General features: G+C 32.9%; 1 protein-coding gene across 1 annotated transcript; it reads right to left on the bottom strand.

Annotated features, from left to right (window-relative positions):
* Positions 1–9,578: 9,578 nt before the first annotated feature.
* Positions 9,579–19,229, bottom strand: LOC132744992 (uncharacterized; the record flags this gene model as incomplete). The annotated part of the gene is given in 4 exon segments (XM_060733820.1): positions 9,579–10,554; positions 17,694–17,811; positions 18,087–18,512; positions 19,164–19,229. Coding segments are annotated over 4 exon segments (1,487 nt in total), but the record flags the coding sequence as incomplete, so codon positions are not given.
* Positions 19,230–19,543: the final 314 nt, after the last annotated feature.

The raw sequence follows: 19,543 nt of genomic DNA, 5'->3' as shown, positions 1-19,543 counted from the left end.
ATGGTTACCTAGCGACTGTAATATCGTTGCCACATTCGTAACTGCCTCGACTATAATCTATAATAATTCTTATCCGAAGACTCACGGAAAGGGCCGAAAAGTTGCGATTGATCGTTGCCGTTTCGATAATATCGTTGTCATCTTCGGCGGCACGAAATACCCAAATATACCCAAATACACCCAAATATACCCAAATATAACAATATTGATTTTCGTTTGTCATCTTAGCAATACAATTGTGCAAAAGTGAGTCTAATATATTTTAAATTATTGTTATTTAATGTTTTTACTTTTTATATATTACAGAAAGCTTTTCGTGCATAAATGACTCAATGACCAATTTTCAGTATCTTGATTAATATGACAAAATAATTTGGTCACTCTGACAAGACGAATATGCTGGTTACTGACAATTTCATTTTGGTCAATCACTATTTTGACCATTTTTGTTTTGTTAATTTTCTTGTTTTAGTAAAAAGGAACTGAAAAAATTTGGAAATCTTAGAAAAATCTGCTTGAAAAAAGGACTGTTAGCCTGTTTTGCTAGTCTCTCTAGATGCTAGTTAACATAAATCAAAAATATTTATTTTTGTAAAAGGTTGAAGTTTTAAAGTTCATACAGTATTTTAAGAACACTATTGAATTGCTAGCGTTCTGAAAGCTTATACATATGTACTATATGTTTAGGGTTACATACTTACCGTATTTTGCTGAAAATTATATGCCGCAATTGTGTTCAAATTATTATTTACAAAACTTAGTAACTGTTAAAGAAAGCGTTCATTGTCTATCAAATATAAAACCAGAGAAAAGTATTATGTCAAACCATCTTCAAGCCAACAAGATTTATCTCACATAAGAATTCCTGCCTATGTCTCTAAAACTATGTATGGTCACTCATGTGAAATATGATAAACAAGATCAACAAGGAAATTTGGCGTTCAATGAAGTTTCATTGAAATCCCACCAGTAGGTTGACTTGTGAAAGCCGAACAAGATTTTTCTATTTATAGCCCTGTCGGCCATTTTGTTCAGCATAGCAAAACATGCCAGCGATATGCACAACTAGGCATGGAACTGATCACTCCGTGAAGTTTGATTGAACTCCCATTAGTAGTTTGACCAGTGAAAAACCCGACAAGATTTGCTAAAATTTTAGCTCTGGCGGCCATTTTGCTCAGCGAAGCGAAACGTGCTGGAGACGTGCACAACAAGGGATAATACTGATCACTCCTGTAAAGTTTGGGTGAAATCCCACCAGTAGTTTGACCTTTGAAACCCGGACAAGATTTTCTATTTTAAGCTCTGGTGGCCATTTTGTGCAACGAAGCAGAACGTGCTTGAGATGTGCTCAGCTAGGGATGGTACTGATCACTCCTGTAAAGTTTGGTTGAAATCCCAACAGTTGTTTGACTTGTGAAGGTCGGACAAGCTTAATGCCGAATGGCGGACAACCAACCAAAGATAACCCAAGTTTCATTGACCGTAACAGAATCATTTTGCAAAATAATTGAAGCGGGTGTGGTTAATGCAGTCCTTAATTTCTAATTACCAAAGCGTAAAGGAATATCTTTCGGATAACAACTTGATAGGAATTCAAATAAATAAATGAGAGGTCTTATCTGACCCCTCCCCGTTCTTTTCTTCCAATGTATGTTCATACTAAAAACCTGTGAAAAACTTAATCATCAATACTGGTCATAAATTACGTAACATATTACACAACAGGAGGTCAGATATTTTGTTCACAGAGATAAGTTAAGTTTTATTGCAATTAAACCACAACGAGATAATTGTTTTGCAAAGTGAGAAAATTACGAAAGACCAATCCTTAGATCTTTACGGATCATTTAAAAGCTAATGATAATGTATAAAATGATGGTGTATAAAATTAAATTGTTGAAATTTTAATAAAAATGGCATATGTGTTTTAAGACTTTAAGAATTATGTCAGAAAATCTTATATAGTGCCAGAAATTGCACTTTCCAGGTGTGCAAAGTTTCAAAGCCATATGTCAATGGACTTTAAAAATATTTGGTGTGGAAAAACTTTAACGTAAATTCCAAGTGAAATAGGGGCATAGTTCTGTAAAAATGCTTGAGACAGTTACCTCCTTCTGTCTACATGTTGGGGTCATGATGGTGAACAAGAATGCAAAGTTTCAAAGCCATATGTCAATGGAGTTTGAAAATATTTGGGGGTAGAACGCAAACTTTAACGTTAATTCTAAGTGAAATGGGTGCATAAATCTGTCAAAATGCTTGAGAGAGTTGGCTCCTCCAGTCTAAAGGTTTGGGTCATGGTGGCAAACAAGTGTGCAAGTGTGCAAAGTTTCAAAGCCATATGCCAATGGACTTCGAAAATATTTGAGGTATTACAAAAACTTTAACATAAGTGGTTACGCTTGGGTGACTAGGACTTACTCTTATCGAAAAGACGAGCCAAAAGTACTGTATGATTAATCAAGCAAAACAGGTAATGACTTAATATAATACAAATGTAGTTGATATTTTGATAAAGCAATGTGAAGCTTAAGGTGTAAATTATAACGCTTTGGCTCAGCCGCTAGATTACAGCACTTACTTTTATAATTGACAGGCTTGTGGTTTGTTGAGTTCATTTGTAACCACATCAGTACTAATACGCACAAAGTTAATCTCAACGACTGACTGTAGTCTCAGCAATGTTTCTCTAAAGTGTTTCTTTGGCTTTTCCAGTTGTGTCTTAGTTATTTTCTTTATTTTTACCTTCGGTGAGCTACCTCTAACACTGACATTTTGTGACTTATCTTCCTGGAAAAGTCAAACTGTCTGAACATATCTGAAATATATTTTCAAATACATTTTAAATACACAGGTTTACCATTTAGTATAATTAAACAAAAACCTGCTGTGAACATAAACTAGTAATTGATGTAGAGTAAGGTTTATCTTATATTAATAATTTGCTCCCATGCTTTAACATATTTAAACAGTATATGACTCCAATATCATATATAGCTGCTTTAGTGTACAATAAATTTTATGTAAAGTGCCACCAAGGGCATATTTCGTCGCTTGAAAACTGTAATGTTCTATCTCCAAATTTTCCCAAAACAAGTTAAATACACAAGTTGTCCGTAATGGACTCTTCTATCTCCTTGACATGTTATATTAGTGCTTCAGACCTTCATAAATGAATTACAACAAAACCACCCATATTCCGTATGTTTTGATAAATAGACTGTTCTAACTTATTTCACCAATCATGTCATTGATAAATGTCACGTGACCTGTGCAACAAACTGCAATAAATCCAAATAACCGTATCAAAACATAGCATTAAATCACGTGATTGCAGGGCATCCGCCATGTTGAGGTAGCAAACCACAGTAATGTAAGCCACAGCTTCGAATGGCCAGGGAGGATTTCTTGGATATATACTTTAAACATTGTATCATTTTTACATTAACTTTAAAAAAAAAAATCGTTAAAAACCCAGTACATGATGGACAAAAAAAATAAACAGAAATAAGTTGTATTTTTAGTTTTAGACATTGTTATGTTGACTATATATATTTATGTAAAGTGATTACAACAAACTGAAAAACTGTGCTTTTAATGAAATAGTGAAAAAAATTCAGATGAAAAAAAAAACAACAACCGAAATCATGAAATTATACTAAAGTATTCTAAATCAAGTGTGACAATAAAAGTTTATTTCTTGTGTAAACAAAGGAATCGTGTTTTAAGTTAGGGAAAAAAAAAACGGCAGTATGAAGAAATGAACCGAGAAGAGTTAGGTGCAAAGACATTATAGAGGAAAAGTTCCTTTTTACACCCTAAATAGATATATTTTTGAGAAAGAAAAATCTTACCGCGAAGTTCGGAAAAGTGTTTTTGTGTTAATTAGCGAGAGATAGAAGAATGGATATCCTGAATAGAAGAAGTTTCATTCGAATGGTGTTAGGAAATGTTGTTACTTACTGTACTGGGATAATCCACGGATGTTCCATGAACTTTTATTTCTTTTGCATTATTGTGGCTATATTTTCTTTTTGATATTGTAAAAAAAAATCATCATCTTTGATAGAGATATAGTGTGTTGAATGTGTGTGAAATCATGCCAATATTTTACTGTTTTTGTTTAATTTTTTCTCTTATATAATCAAGACTAATTGTAATTCTTCTCAATTCGAGTCGTTATTTGTCAATTGCCCAAGAGTAAAATTGTTTCCCATGGGTAATAGGGTTTAATAATCTGCATTTTAATCACAGAGTTTTGAGATTTTTTTTCATAATAAACATATCGTTATGTGTAAAAACATTAAAGAGCTTCTTTTTTGTCATCATTGTAATGCTATGTTAATTATTTTCCCTGTTCATCATTTGAGATATAATATGTAGGTGCATTGAAATCTTATATCATGAGTAAAACATTGAAATGTGGAAAAATTTGCTTTTTTCCTCCACTTTTTCATTGTGAATTTTACAACACTTCTGGTAACCATTTCAAACCATCATGTTATCATTAGGATAATTATATTTGATCACTTTATTTCATACCATCACCTTTCATATTTTCATTAGAAATTCCCTCCCCTTCACCATTCTTATTACTAAGTAGATACCAAAATCATTTACTTTGGCTGTAAGGTGATTACCATTGCTATTTTATTAACAATTGTTAATGTTACATTTGCCAGGATTTGTATTCAGTTATACTTCTGTCATTCTCAAATTTTTTACACTTTTATATAAAGAATATATTGATGAAATAAGTTAATCGTAGCTAGCCAAAGAAATTTTTGGCCTTTTATGTATCTTTATAATAAGTTTATACCTGTGTATAAATTTTTTTTATCATTTTCCTATGAATATTGAACAGAAGTTTGACATTTTCCATATTATTGCATCCATAGACAGGATCGTTGCCTTTTCCTTGTGTATGCCATTTCCTTAGTGCAGTAACGATGAACTCCTTACATAGTTTAATAGGAGTTAACCCGTTACTGCACTAAGGTGAAGAAATATTGACAGACCTTACATCCATACTGTCTTCTATACTTGTTACCTATGGCTACGATCATTATAAAATTGAGAAGTCATGACAAAAACAAAATATACATTAGAAAGCATGTACCTGTTACACCAGAGCTTTTCATTTTCTATGTCATTTTTTTATATAAAATTAGAAAAGTGCTCTAAGTTCATATACGAAACTGCCATTAAAATTTGGGGTATTATCTAAATGTCTGAGATTGAGTTTACTTGCATGTATTTTACTCGTTTTTTTTACTACCCGTAAATTAGATTCAGTAGGTTATAGTTACCAGGATGTTCATATGTCTGTCTTTATTGAACTTATTTTATCTTTATATTATTCTGTGTACATTACTGATCAATGAAATATACGTGTTCTGATTGCATATTCTTAATTGATTAATAATCTCATTGAAATTGATTGATTTATTAATTAATAATCACTAGTGTTGAGTATATTGTTAATTGAGGACAAAAAAATGCTTAAAATATATATATCACATAGGTTTGCATTTGTTTTCAGTATTTTTTATGAAGATATAAATATAGATATTCTGTTACTCCATTTGTTACAATGCCTCCCTCCACCTTTTGTGAAATAGCTGACTTCTTCTATGGTAATGAATGTTTCCTTGTTTGTTTTTTTACTGCTTGATTTATAGTCATTGCTCGTTTTGTTTGCCGTTTATTTTGTGATATGATTGTTTTCAGATCGACTGTTATTTAATGGGTGATTGGGACTCAAATTTCATTTTCAACTTTTGCAACAATACCATTTTTTTAAAAGAGTTTCTCCAGTTGATATAGGGATAGGGATTTTTACTGATGCAAATACACGCTTGAAAATATCAAAACCTTGCAGTTTTTATGCTTCCAAGTTCATTAAAAAAACAACTAGTTGTTGGCTGATTTAGTCATGCTCTGTAGCTGATTGGTTAAGATTGCCTCCTTCAAAACAGTTGTCCATCACTCATTTGGGTTGGAATCCCGTCTGTGACTTTTGATTTTCATATAAGGTTGGACTTTTGATTTTCATAAAAGGTTGCTGATCAACTTTGGAAGGGTTGATGGCACTCGTCAGGTACCTGCTTGTGCCTGAAATAATACAGGGACAGGAAATCTGATGTCTTCCTCCACCAGTAAAAGCTGGAAAGTGACCATATTACTTTAACAGTGTTGATGCGACTTAAAACCTTACAAATTTTCTCTGCACATTTTTCAAAATTTCCTCTGTTCTTCCTCAACAAACCTTTAATATTTAGCTAAACATTGTTACAATGATATACTTTGCATTTTCTATCGTAGGGGAGGGATTGGAGAAGCTTTTTATACACATTAAGATCTCAGATATTGTAAAGATATGAATAACGTTGAATAGATGTTGTTTTTTTTAGAAGTTGAAGTTTATTTTTCTTTTCCGATTTTTGATTGCAACAAATATATTATAAAATGTTTCAGTCTTTCTCAAATTTTGCACAAATTTTGTATATTATAGCATAGGCCGCGGTTTCAAATCAGTGTTAAAATGTTCCGGACTAAAAGGTTAATGGTGAAAATCCAGAGTTAACTATAAAAATTTGTCTCAGAACAGTTAAATGCTTGTGTTTATGAAATAAGGACATAAGAGTAAGGCATTTGTGTGAATGTTAGAAATGTATAGGTGTTTAGTGCTTCTGGTAAGCTTGTTTTGTGATTGTGACTTGTGTGTATATTGTTTTATAAATTATAGATAAAAAGGAGTGTTTGTGAAAATAAATATGTATATAATTTACAGATTTTGAATCATTTTTTTTTGCTTGACTATTTGAAGAGCAGTGGTGCTGTCGTATTTAACCAGACATCTGGTTATCACTTTGGTTAAAGTTTTACATACATCATCTTGTACAACACCATATCTCATTAACAACTTTAGATATTTGCTCGTAACTACACACATGCCTTCAAGATCATTATCATCTGGCATTGTTAACGTTTAAGTAAACATATTAATAATTTCACCTGCTGAAACCGAAAGTGATTAGCCATTGCAAACACCATAGAGTTAGGCCAACTTGTATATATGTGCAGCGTTCCCATGCTGTTTACCACTGGTAGATGCAAGTGGTGCGACCGAGGGAAGAATGATACCGACTGAGGGAAAAATGATACCGGTATTGTGAAATGTTCTGTACTTGACAGAAACACTGATAATGAACCTTTCCAGTTTAATGCGGCATGCCTCAAGACTCATGCTAATTTATACAGGAAATCATGTATGTATGTAAATGTATTTAACAGTAAAACATAGTCAAGTGAACAGAGAAAGTAAAAGAACACGTTACAAAGGGCACTTAAAATCTACGAAAATTGCCTAACATATGTCAAAATATGCAAATATAGCCTAACTTTGTGAAATATGATTATATTACTACACAATTGGTCTTTAATGGCATATATAATGATATGCGAATTATTTCTTGAAAAGGTGAATTTTTAGCTCACCTGTCACACAGTGACATGGTAAGCTAAAGTGATCGCTTTTTGTCTGCCGTCCGTAAACTTTTGCTTTAAACGACACTACCTCATAAACCTAAGCCAATTTCATCCAAACTTTACAGGAATGTTCCTTTGGTGGTCAACTTTAAAAATTGTTCAAAGAATTTAATTCCATGCATAACTCTGCATAAAGCTGCAGCGTATATATTAATTTTTGCATGAAAAATCTTCTAGTGGGTGTCTACCAAGTTTGTTCAAATAAAAGTCCTGGGGTAAAAATTGTCCCCGCCACAGGGGTTAATTGATTTTCTTTATATGTGTTTAGTAAAAACTTAAAAATCTTCTTTAAAAAACCAAAAGAGCTAGAGTTTAGATACTCAGCATGAAATATCTTCTAGTCAGAGTCTACCAAGTTTGAACAAATAAAAACCCTGGGGTCAAAATTGGCACCGCCCATGGAGGGTCATTGTTTTTCCCTATATGTGTATAGTAAAAACTTAAAAAATCTTCTTATAAAAACCCCAAAGAGCTAGAGCTTAGATATTTATCAGGAAACATCTTCTAATGGGTGTCTACCAAGTTTGTTTAAATAAAAGCCCTTGGGTTAAAATTGGCCCCGCCCGGGGGCCTATATACAGGTGAGCGATTTCATGGTCATTATGGCCATCCTGTTCTTTTCTTAAAATATAAGTACCTTTTTCCCAAGATTGATTTTATCGAAATTTATTGTTTATTACTGTATTCCTGCTGATTTTTATCTTGACCTTTTCCAAGAACATAAAAAACTTTCAAGCTTTTGTTACCGTCAGGTTGTCTTTGCTGTTGCCTTTGCCGCCCAGAAACTTTAACATTGGCCATTATTTTTTAAGTCTAAATGGCTTGTCTTCATAGTTCCGACACAACAAGTCTTTGTACAAGACCTTCATCTTTACCAGACTGAACTTGACCTTGACTCATAAATGACATTGACCAAGATAAAATGTTTGAATTTTGTTTGACTTTATTATGATTGGCTATAACTTTGATATTTATGAATGGATTGTCTTCATGCCTCGACACAATAATCTTTTGGAAAAGTCCAGTAAGCAGATCAAATTGATTGTGACCTTCACCTATGACCTTGAAGCTCAAATTTTGTAATTTGCTTGATTTTTGTGTCGCTTCTACGGAGTAGTGGCGACATATAGGGATCACTTCTCCGTCGTCTGTCTGTCCATCTGTCACAAAACTTGTCTAAAACTTCTAACCTGACACAAATGTTTACCACTATGAAACATTACGCGAATAACCTAGGTCAAGGGCACATTTAAAGGTCAAAAAGAAAATGCTTATCCGGAGCAATTTTTCTTCATGCATGGAGAAATTTTGATTTAACATGGAACAAATGTTTCCCCTTGGTGTCAAGGTCGCAAATGTCAATGTTACACACAGAAGACAAAGTTCATATACAATAAAATGCTTGATAGGAGAACTTTAAAAGTTTTTTTAATATCTTAAAGTGTTATTGAAAATAGTTAGTGAAAAAAGAATGCATTTGACATTTTGACATAATTATGAAGTTTAGAGGGTATATAGGAGTCGGCTTGTTGGTAAGTCTACTTCAAGGATTCTGGACAATGAATAGAGTTAGATACCTCAAGTGGAAACCCCGGTTGGGATCGTTTTTGAACCCACAGGGTCAAGCTATTACTAAAAATAAAAAAGATTGCCGTAAAAGAACTTAATTTAGAAATTATATATTGTTATCAAACTTGTTGTATTGAAATAATCAAATACGACGTTAATTTAAGTTCATCCTGCAGTCTTTACGATGAATACCTATATTGTGTTTTTTTATGATAAATTGGAATGAAGTTTCTTTTTCATATGAGCTATAAATAATCATTTATATTTTTTGACAATATGCGGGATAAATCAATCTCATCAATTCGTTGGCAAGTCCTTTAAAAAGATTGTCTTGTTATTTAATTATCTCGATTTGGATTTTAAAAAGTGTCAAACTTGTATCTATTAAAACTTTATTATGAAATATCCATCTTTTATATGCATGTAATTATAAATACATAAGAGGAATAAATCAGCCAACTTACAAAATTATTAATTGGAATGATTTGATTATTTAAATTAGTTTAGCAGAGATTTTTCATTTGGTTCTTGGTTTACCAAAACAAATTTATCAATTAACTTGGCAAAATCTCACATTTGTAAACATATATCATGTTATCAACACCACCAACAATAAGTCTACATCTTTCTCTGTCAAAACACATAGTATACATCGAAGTGGTCGGAAATGGTATGGAATTGAGATCTACAGTTTGATGTATTTTTCCATTATAATCTAGCTGATGAAGATTGTTTGTTTCACCTAATACAAGAATAATACCTTCTCCAGCAATACAAGTTTCAAATATACCACTATTGCGAGAAATGAATATATGATTTCCTTCGGCATCTATTGTGGTTAGTCCTGTATTTGACCTGAAGTAGACACGTTCCCCATTGTCGCTTATAGCAATTGGGTGCACGAATGTGTAAGGCATGTGCAGATTTTCACCATTTTGATAGAGAACGTATTTTTGTTCACATTTATCTTTGTCATATTTGTAAATTGTGTCACCACTATTAACATAGAGTATGTCACCGTGACAAGCTAGACCGTAACATTTATGATCTAGCTTCACTAATTGTCTTAGGGTTATATTACCTGACACATTCACGTACTGTATGGTATCTCCTAAACTAGCAACAGCTGTATCGTTGCCTATATAACATACAGAAAAAGGAATTGCAGTTACATCACAGTAACTGATTACCTTGTACGAACTGTTTAATTTCTTCAGTCTGTAATTATATCTATCAGCAAGGAGAACTTTACCATTAGGAAGCATACACATACTATAGATATAACACTTGGATTTATCATTGCTGTCTCTATTTATCAATGTATTAATTATGCTAACATTATATGATCCTTGTGTACTGTTGAGGTTTAGTTGACGTTTCTGTTCAACACAAGACCTTTCAGACATAAGTTGTTTTATGCCATGACATGTGCTGTATAAATAAAAATAAGAAGATTCTTTGACGTTCATTTATGACTATGAATAGTGATGTATATACAATATCAACAAATACTAGACACACAATCAATCTAGCACTGAAAAAAAATTATTTTGTCTTTAATTGCAGTTTTAAACGATATGATTTTAATAATAAATGCTTTTTCAGTACAGGACTCGATAAAGGCACTATATTCAAATTAAAATATCGCATTCGCTTAAACTTTTAAAACTCATGTTTCCTTATTTAGCAATTTATATTTCATAATCATAAAAGCAATTTGAAATAGTTTTTGTGTTAATTCGCCAGTAAATATATCTTCCATGCATTACGTATTAAGACAATAATAATTAATTGTTGTAGGATTGGAATATTATTGACATATTGAATACATGGTATCCCTATTGTGTTTCGCAGAATTGAAATTTCGAAAGTTATTTATTTTTATGCCGAATTATTCGTGAAATGTTATGACGCGAATGTTGTTTATTTTTGTGTTAAATGCGAAAAAAGAAGATATTCTTTTAACTCATATAGTTTTACTAAACAGTTTACAAACTCCTTCACATCATATTACTTTACTGTGAAAAAATGTTTACCACATGACAAGACGATGTATAAAGTCATCATTTTCAATGTAAAGCAAGATAGTTATTATATTGTAATATTATAACCTTGGCGACATCATAAACCAACGTTTATACACATGCCATTCAAATGACAAAGATTGCTCATTGTTTTCGTTTTACAATGATTTCTCTCGCTTGTGCGGCATCGGTACCTACGTAAATATTACCCCGCTAAAGTAGCCGTCATTTGGTTCTATGTTGCCAATACTCGAATGTTTACCAAAGGTGATGTGCATATTATATTTCAATCCTCTTTCAGGAGAGATGTCTGCCTTGATGTTATTTAATCTAAAGGAAAAATTTAGTAATAAATTTCTGGGCCCCATTTTTTAAAAAATATTTGGGGGGTGGGCCCGCACCGCCTGACAATTTAAAAATTTAAATATTTTCAGTTGGAAAAATAGCATTTTAATTTTTTTTAGTTTAAAACTATTTTTTTTGGTATTTTTTTTCTTTTTCTATCTCAAATCAATATATACATTTAAACAACAACCTCTGACTATTATTTACACCCAAAACACAGAACTCTAATCATTATTTACCACCCAAAATAAACACACATCATTTATCAGCCACTTATACGAAATATCTTTCCAGGAATACGTCTTTTATACGAAACAAAACAAGACACCTGGCGAGCCCAAGCTCTAAACAAACTTATGACCAAACAAAACAATAAAATCACCACAAAATACAGAACACAAAATGAATACAAACATTCATCCAACAATATTAACTTCACACAATCTAATCAGCATCAGAAAACAACTTAAACTAAAGCACCCAATTTTTTACATAAAATCCTCAAAACAAAGCATCAACTAATATAATCTTGATCAGACAAAACATTCAACCAATTATCAAACCAATCATATCTTCACAAACAGATATAACTCAACAACCAAAACAACTAATTACAACCAATAAACCCAGATCAATTAAGATCACCACAATTATATTCAACCACTTCAACAAACCATTAAAACTCCCTACAAAACAACAAATTCTCTTCTTAACAAAAAAATAACCCGCTACACACTATCAGCGTGTCTCTCCTAACTGATGTAAAATCTCTCACTAAACGCGCATATTTGCTAGCTTAAACGATCTGACCTTTTAAACATGTAGATATGTTTTATACTCCCAGCAACAGGTTTATAAATGAAACTGTACATTGAAATATGATACACTTATATCAGTTATATCAAATATATGATCTACAGTGAAACTGTATGTTCCGGGAATATCAGTAAAAATATCCTCAAATTCTTGAAGCAACGCATTTACTTCTGATTTTTGTTCAAGTGTTAATTGATCATTAACATTAACATCTCTGTACGTCTCTTCACCTTGTTTGTCTACTAGTTCTTAAAAATTTTCATCATCAACAGCCCCAGTATCATCATTATTTTCGGCTTCTATTACAGCTACACTCGCACAAATTCTATCTTCTCGTTCTTCGTATTTCTTCAGAAGATTTATGTGGTACATTCCAATTCTATCACCTACTTTCACTTTGTAGTCAAACTTGTTGACTGCTTCACTTACAACAAATGGACCTTTCCATTGTAACATCAGTTTATTGTGTGTTGAAGGCAACATGTTTTTTAAATTACCATTCATTCTCTCATAAAGACCATTACATTTTGGATTGTAAGGGGTAGTAAACAACTGTTTCAGTGATACAAGTCTACAAACTTCTTACATAAGTTGTGACGTGAACTGACTACCCCTATCACTTAGTATTTCCGATGGGAAACCTACTCTTGCATAAATATCTAACAATGCTTCAGCTATATTTTCAGTCTCAATTCTTGGTAAAGCAACAGCTTCTGGGTAACGTGTAGCATAATCAACTACAGTTAATATGTACCTATTTCCCTTTTCCGATACAGGCGTTATTGGCCCTATCAAATCAACCGCAATTCTCTGGAACGGAGTGTCAATAATAGGCATTTCACCTAAAGGAGCTTTCTGAAGTCTACCCCTGTGCACCGTCTTCTGACATATGTCACAGGAACGACAAAATCTAGTGATATCACTAGAAATACCTGGCCAGTGAAAACTAGACTGTATCCTGTCTAAAGTCTTGCGTACAGACAAATGCCCACCCACTATAGATTCATGAGCTAATGACATAACTCTTTTGTGATATTTACTAGGAACAACTATTTGTCTTGTTTCAGACTTCAAATCACCTTTCACCGTCTCAAATATTCTATACAACACATCTTTTTCTACTTCATATCTAAATTTATTAACACTTTTTGTTTTCATGATCTTATTTTCCCTAGCATACTGCCACAAACGCTGTAACGCATTGTCATTTGATTGTTTTTTCATAAGAACATCTACTGTGATTTCATTATCTTCGACCTTTGGAACTTTAAGAGGTTTCATTGCTTTCTTCTCTTTTTCTGCCTGTGCTCTAGTAACAACAGCAGCTATGTTTGTTACTTCTCGGCTAACCCACTTCTCATTTGGCTTGTCAAGTACACCCTGAATATTGCCCAAGACTAAAAAATTCTGGAAACAAAGTGATCCCTCGGAAGCATTAATCACAACAAAATAACATGAGAATTGCAGACTCGGTTTGATTGAGTCTGTACATGAGGGATAATGTAAAAGTGCAACATCCCTCACGCCCCCAAGCACCGGCTTGAGCGGTACTCAATTCTCAACACTGTATTGTGTTGGCATCAATGATCCCGAAGGACCAGAAAATATAACAACACTGAAGTGAAGTACGGGGCAACTTTTTACGGCTGCCACACGGCACTTGACACCTGCTGTTGTGAAGTACAAAATTCTGGAAAGTCACAAATTGCTGACTCTAAAACCATAGCTTCTATTTTACCCTTATAATAAGATGTATCAATGTCTATTATTGCCATAGGTACCAACCTGGCCCGACCATCTATTGCTATCATGACACAATTTTTATTCAACATGTGATCTTCTTCGACCAACTTCTTTCTAACTACTGCTTACTCCCAACCAGTGTCTCTTAGAACTTTCACCTCTTGATTACCAACATATCCTACTTTCAGATCCAATTGACGTTCACCTTCTAATGATTCAATTGTACAACTACTTGTTATGACAGGCACAGAATTACCATTGGCTAATTTAAGTTTCCCCTCTTCAATACAACCATCATAAGAACTTGTTGGAGAAATTGACATACATAACCCCGATACTTTCTTATCATCTGATTCTCCCATCACGTCTATTTTCTCCAGGCCTACTACGCCAGTTCCTTGGTGAAGAATCCCGATTTGTTTTAAAGTAATTTCTATTTTGCTCTCCATATGACATTGCAGCAGCCCCATATCTTTTCTTAGTCTGATCTCGACAATCTCTGGCCACATGACCCTCTCTATTACATATGAAGCATGTAACTTTTCTATTTTCTCTGTGATAGTGCTGTATTGGTTTCGATAGATTACCTTGATTAAGGCGTATTGGTGATTTATTTGAAAAGATGGCAACTTTTGAGCTTTTACTATTTGTTATTGTACCGCCATGAGTCTCTAAGTATTGTTCAGCCAAAGAGATGACATCTCTACGATCCTTTTGCTTTCGTTGCTTAAGAAAAAGAGCTAGCTCTGTTGAACAAACTTTGACAAATTGCTCTCTAATAATAAGATCTTTCAATTTATCTACTGTATCCGCAGCGTCGGCCATTTCTGTCCATCTGCTAAAGTACCTATCTAAGCGAGCCATAAATTGGTTTACAGTCTCCCCTTGTTCCGGCTTACTCTCTCTAAATTTATTTCTGAAACCGTCTTCTGTTAATTGGTATCTTTTCAAAATTGCTGTTTTTAATTCTTGATAGTCTGATGCTTGCTCAGGAGGCATACTAGTGTAAACTTCAAGACCTTTCCCCGTTAATAACGAACTTAAGCTTATTGCCCATGTGTCTTCTTTCCATCCTTGACTAATGGAGCACCTTTCAAAACGCTCAATATAAGCATCTATGTCATCTTTTGACTCTTCATAATTTAGACAATCTTGGCCTCAAACCGGTGCTAGGTGGGGTATCAAGGCGATCCCCAGCCTCGATTTTTAACTTCATTAATTCTATTTCTTGCTCTTTCATTTTCATCTGTATTTCAGCTTGAAATAAACGTTTCTTTTCCTCACGCTCGGCTTCTTTTTCTAGACGCTCGGCCTCAAAACGCCGTCGCCCTTCCTCACGTTCAGCTTCTTTTTCTAAACGCTCGGCCTCAAATCGCCGTTTATCTTCTTCACCTCTAATATTTCTCTCTTCTCTATCAAGATGTTCTGATTCTTTCTTTTGAACATAATCACGTAACTCCCCGTCCTTCAACCCAAGCCTCTCTCCCAATGATACCCATTTATCATAATCCATAATTGCTAAATAATGGATTACTCTTTTAAAAATTCAATTTCGGGAAATAAAAAAACCTTTAACTTCCCCAAAATGGTTTTACCCCTTGTAGCACAACTTTTTTCCAAATCTAACTTTACAAACAATGGGCGGGCCCGACAATAAATTAACCCAGGGCACCGTAAAAATTACCTGTATGTTAAAAAACTTTTTAAACTTTAAGAAAACAACCCCCCTGGCACCGGGAGCAAAAACATCTATTCACTATTAAACATTTTTATGAATAATCACCCCCCCGAACACCTTTAAATTATCAATTACTGATGTTTTTAATTAAAAATTTAATAAAATCATCGATAAAAAAACTTTTTAACACAATGATTCAAATATCGAAAAAAATGGGCTCCCAAAAACCAATTTAAATTTTATCACCGTAAAAAAAAGGATTCAACAAAGGGGCTCTCCTGCTAAAAATTCAATAACTACTTCAGTATACACAAACTTTTAAACACAGTCCGTCACCGCTTCTATACATATAAACCTCTATTTAAACTCTATTGCACAGAGAGTTGACTTGTATAACACTACAACAGATTTATCGATTTTCGCCTAACAGCATTTTACACTGCTACATTTTACCAACAGATCGAAAATGGTTTAAGGTTGAACAAAAATTTTATCAAAATTTAACAAACAATAATTTGCCAGGAAAGATTCTAACTTAAAGAGTATATCCCGGACGAGCCCCCAAATTGTCAGGAGAGATGTCTGCCTTGATGTTATTTAATCTAAGGAAAGATTCAGTAATAAATACTGGACCCGATTTCAAAGATATGGGGGCTGGGCAGCACCGCCTGACATAAAATTGAAATATTCTCAGTTGGAAAACTAGCATGTAATTGTTTAGTTAACACTATTTTTTTTTAGGTATTTTTATCTTTTTCTATCTCAAATCAATATATACATTTAAACAACAACCTCTGACTATTATTTACACCCAAAACACAGAACTCTGATCATTATTTACACCCAAAACAAACACACATCATTTATCAGCCACTTATACGAAATATCTTTCCAGGTATACGTCTTTTATACGAAACAAAACAAGACACCTGGCGAGCCCAAGCTCTAAACAACTTATGACCAAACAAAACAATAAAATCACCACAAAATACAGAACACAAAATGAATATTTTTACAACTCTAAGATACAGTATAAACCACAAACATTCATCCAACAATATTAACTTCACACGATCTAATCAGCATCAGAAAACAACTTAAACTAAAGCACCCAATATTTACATATATCCTCAAAACAAAGCATCAACTAATATAATCTTGATCAGACAAACATTCAACCGATATCAACCAATTATATCTTCACAAACAGATATAACTCAACAACCAAGACAACTAATTACAACCAATAAACCCAGATCAATTAAGATCACCACAATTATATTCAACCACTTCAACAAACCAACAAAACTCCCTACAAAACAACAAATTCTCTTCTTAACAAAAAAATAACCCGCTACACACTATCAGCGTGTCTCTCCTAACTGATGTAAAATCTCTCTCTAAACGCGCATATTTGCTAGCTTAAACTATCTGACCTATTAAACATGTAGATATATTTTATACTCCCAGCAACAGGTTTATAAATGAAACTGTACATTGAAATATGATACACTTCAGTGTATCGCTGACTTGTTGTAAAAAAACTATCTACAGTGAAACTGTATAATTATTCTGACATCCTCTTACAAACCAAATGAGATTATAAATGATTTCAATACTGTCAAAAGAGAAATAACAGCATCTGATCCATGAAAGTTGTATTTTCATGTGTATATAGTGTATGACATTATTTGAAGAGATTTTACTGTTGCTGATTTTTTTGTTTTCATTAATCATATTTTACCAACAGTCGTATAATTAATTTTCAATTAAAAATCTTTATAAGACATACACAAATTCTTAAAGGAAGGCCTAGTTTGTTTAAATCAAATTGTAATGTTTTTAATTGATAATTTGTCAGTCATTATTGCACTCTTTCAAAATTCATTTGTTTAATGTGATATCATTTGTTCCGCATTTACCACGTTTTGATAAATTACTGATTGTAAGAAATTTATACGTACCTATGTTTTGATTCCCTGCATGCTGTGCAGAAAAACGTGTCATGGTCAGGACAATAGAGAGTACATTGTGTATTTTGATGCTTTGCACAAGTCATATTTCTGGTTACACCAGTAAAGTCTGAAGATATCGAAATGACGCTTTCAAAAATATGTACATGTCTTTGAGTTAACAGAATAAAAATGATATAAAACATAAACGTATAATGTTCTTTTATTAATCAGTAGATATCTTAACGATATTGACCAAAAGAAAAAAATTGATAACTTAAATTAATTTTACTTTCATCAGCTAATGGGTTCATTCAATGTACACTAATTGCAAATGCACCAGCTGGGACAGAAAACTCAATAATTACATATAAAGAATATAATCAATATTTATTTTTAACTTACGCAGTTGTTTGTTTGCTTTTTCTATGCCTTTTGACGAGCAATTAGCTATTATGACATGGGTTTCAATGTCATATTGCACATATAACCATCGTCTAAGCTTAAACAGTTCTTGTTCAAACTCGATACTGTTGATACTCTTAAGAAAATCTTCCATGGCCACAGAACTGAGACAGTTGATTTGTATGTCGGTTGACGATTGGTTAGTGAGAGAAATATCAACGATATGGCATTTTTCTATGGTCTTGATGTAATCAAGGAGGTGATAGACTGGTGTATCAGTTGATCTTACATCAAAAGGCGATCCAGTCTTATCATATTTATTTTGGATATAGTCTCTCATTACTTCATAAACTTTTTGATTCCCGTCAGCACTTTTTTCAACATTCTTAGCAATCACTTTTATCTGTAGATCAAGCAAGAAGTGTTCTGAAAAAAAAACAAAAAAAACTAATGACATAACAGAGGGTAAATGGACTTTGTAACGTACATTAACATCTGCAGCCAGGACGCCCGCAAGGAGGCTGAAGAAGACATAAAAAAGTCTAAGAACTTTTGCAGATGATGATGCTAAAAACGAATGTGCATTTAGCGCGCCATTTGTGCATTAGAATATATGTCTGATTAAGTAAATCCAGGTTTGGTTATGTTTTTCGAATCAATAAACATCGGTTTCATCATGATTTTAATGTTGATTACCATCAGAATAATAGCTTTTTTACATGGCACTCTGATTCATGCATATTAACAAACGTGCATTTTCGCGTGATTTTATCTGTCAAATCATGTTTCGTTTCCAATAGTGTATACCTACCTGCGCAGTTTTTATCAAGAATAACATTAAAAAGTTAAAGAACTGTTTTTTTACTTCAAATTATTTATAGATTTATATATAGCAAATATAGCTTGTAAAATCCACTTGAGTTACATTTTCATTTTTGTCCTCCAACAAGTAAATGTATTACATAACAATTATGTTCTAAAGCTGTTTTCAGTTTGTCTTATTTTCAGTGTTAAGAAATCCTTATTGATAACATATTTAAATACTCGGTTTATTCAGTATTTCTTTTCATTAAATACCTTTAGGATCCTTTTGTGTTCCTGCAGACCTAAGATTTTGCATCAGCCGAAGCTCATTTTCTTTATCTGTAAATAAAACACAACTTGTGCAATTACTGAAATATTATGTAATGCTTCACTAAGTATATGCGAGTCCTATTTCAAAGTGACATTATGTCCATCCAAGGGTATATATTGAGTGAACATGTGAATATATAACTAAGTTTTCATTTGCAATAATTCCTTTTGATCTCATAATTGACTTTGAAGAAACAATAAATACTGTACGGATCCAAAAGAATTTTCTGTAAATATCCATTAGAATATACGTGTGCCGTTCAGTTTATAAAAAGAGTGGGACAGTCTTTTTATATTTAAGGCAGATTTATAATTTTATCCTA

This window comes from Ruditapes philippinarum, unplaced genomic scaffold (assembly GCF_026571515.1).
Source record: "Ruditapes philippinarum isolate M1 unplaced genomic scaffold, ASM2657151v2 ctg6770_1_1_1_1, whole genome shotgun sequence".
In the NCBI taxonomy this organism is placed as follows: Eukaryota; Metazoa; Mollusca; class Bivalvia; order Venerida; family Veneridae; genus Ruditapes; species Ruditapes philippinarum.
This window is presented reverse-complemented; position numbering and strand designations above follow the sequence as displayed.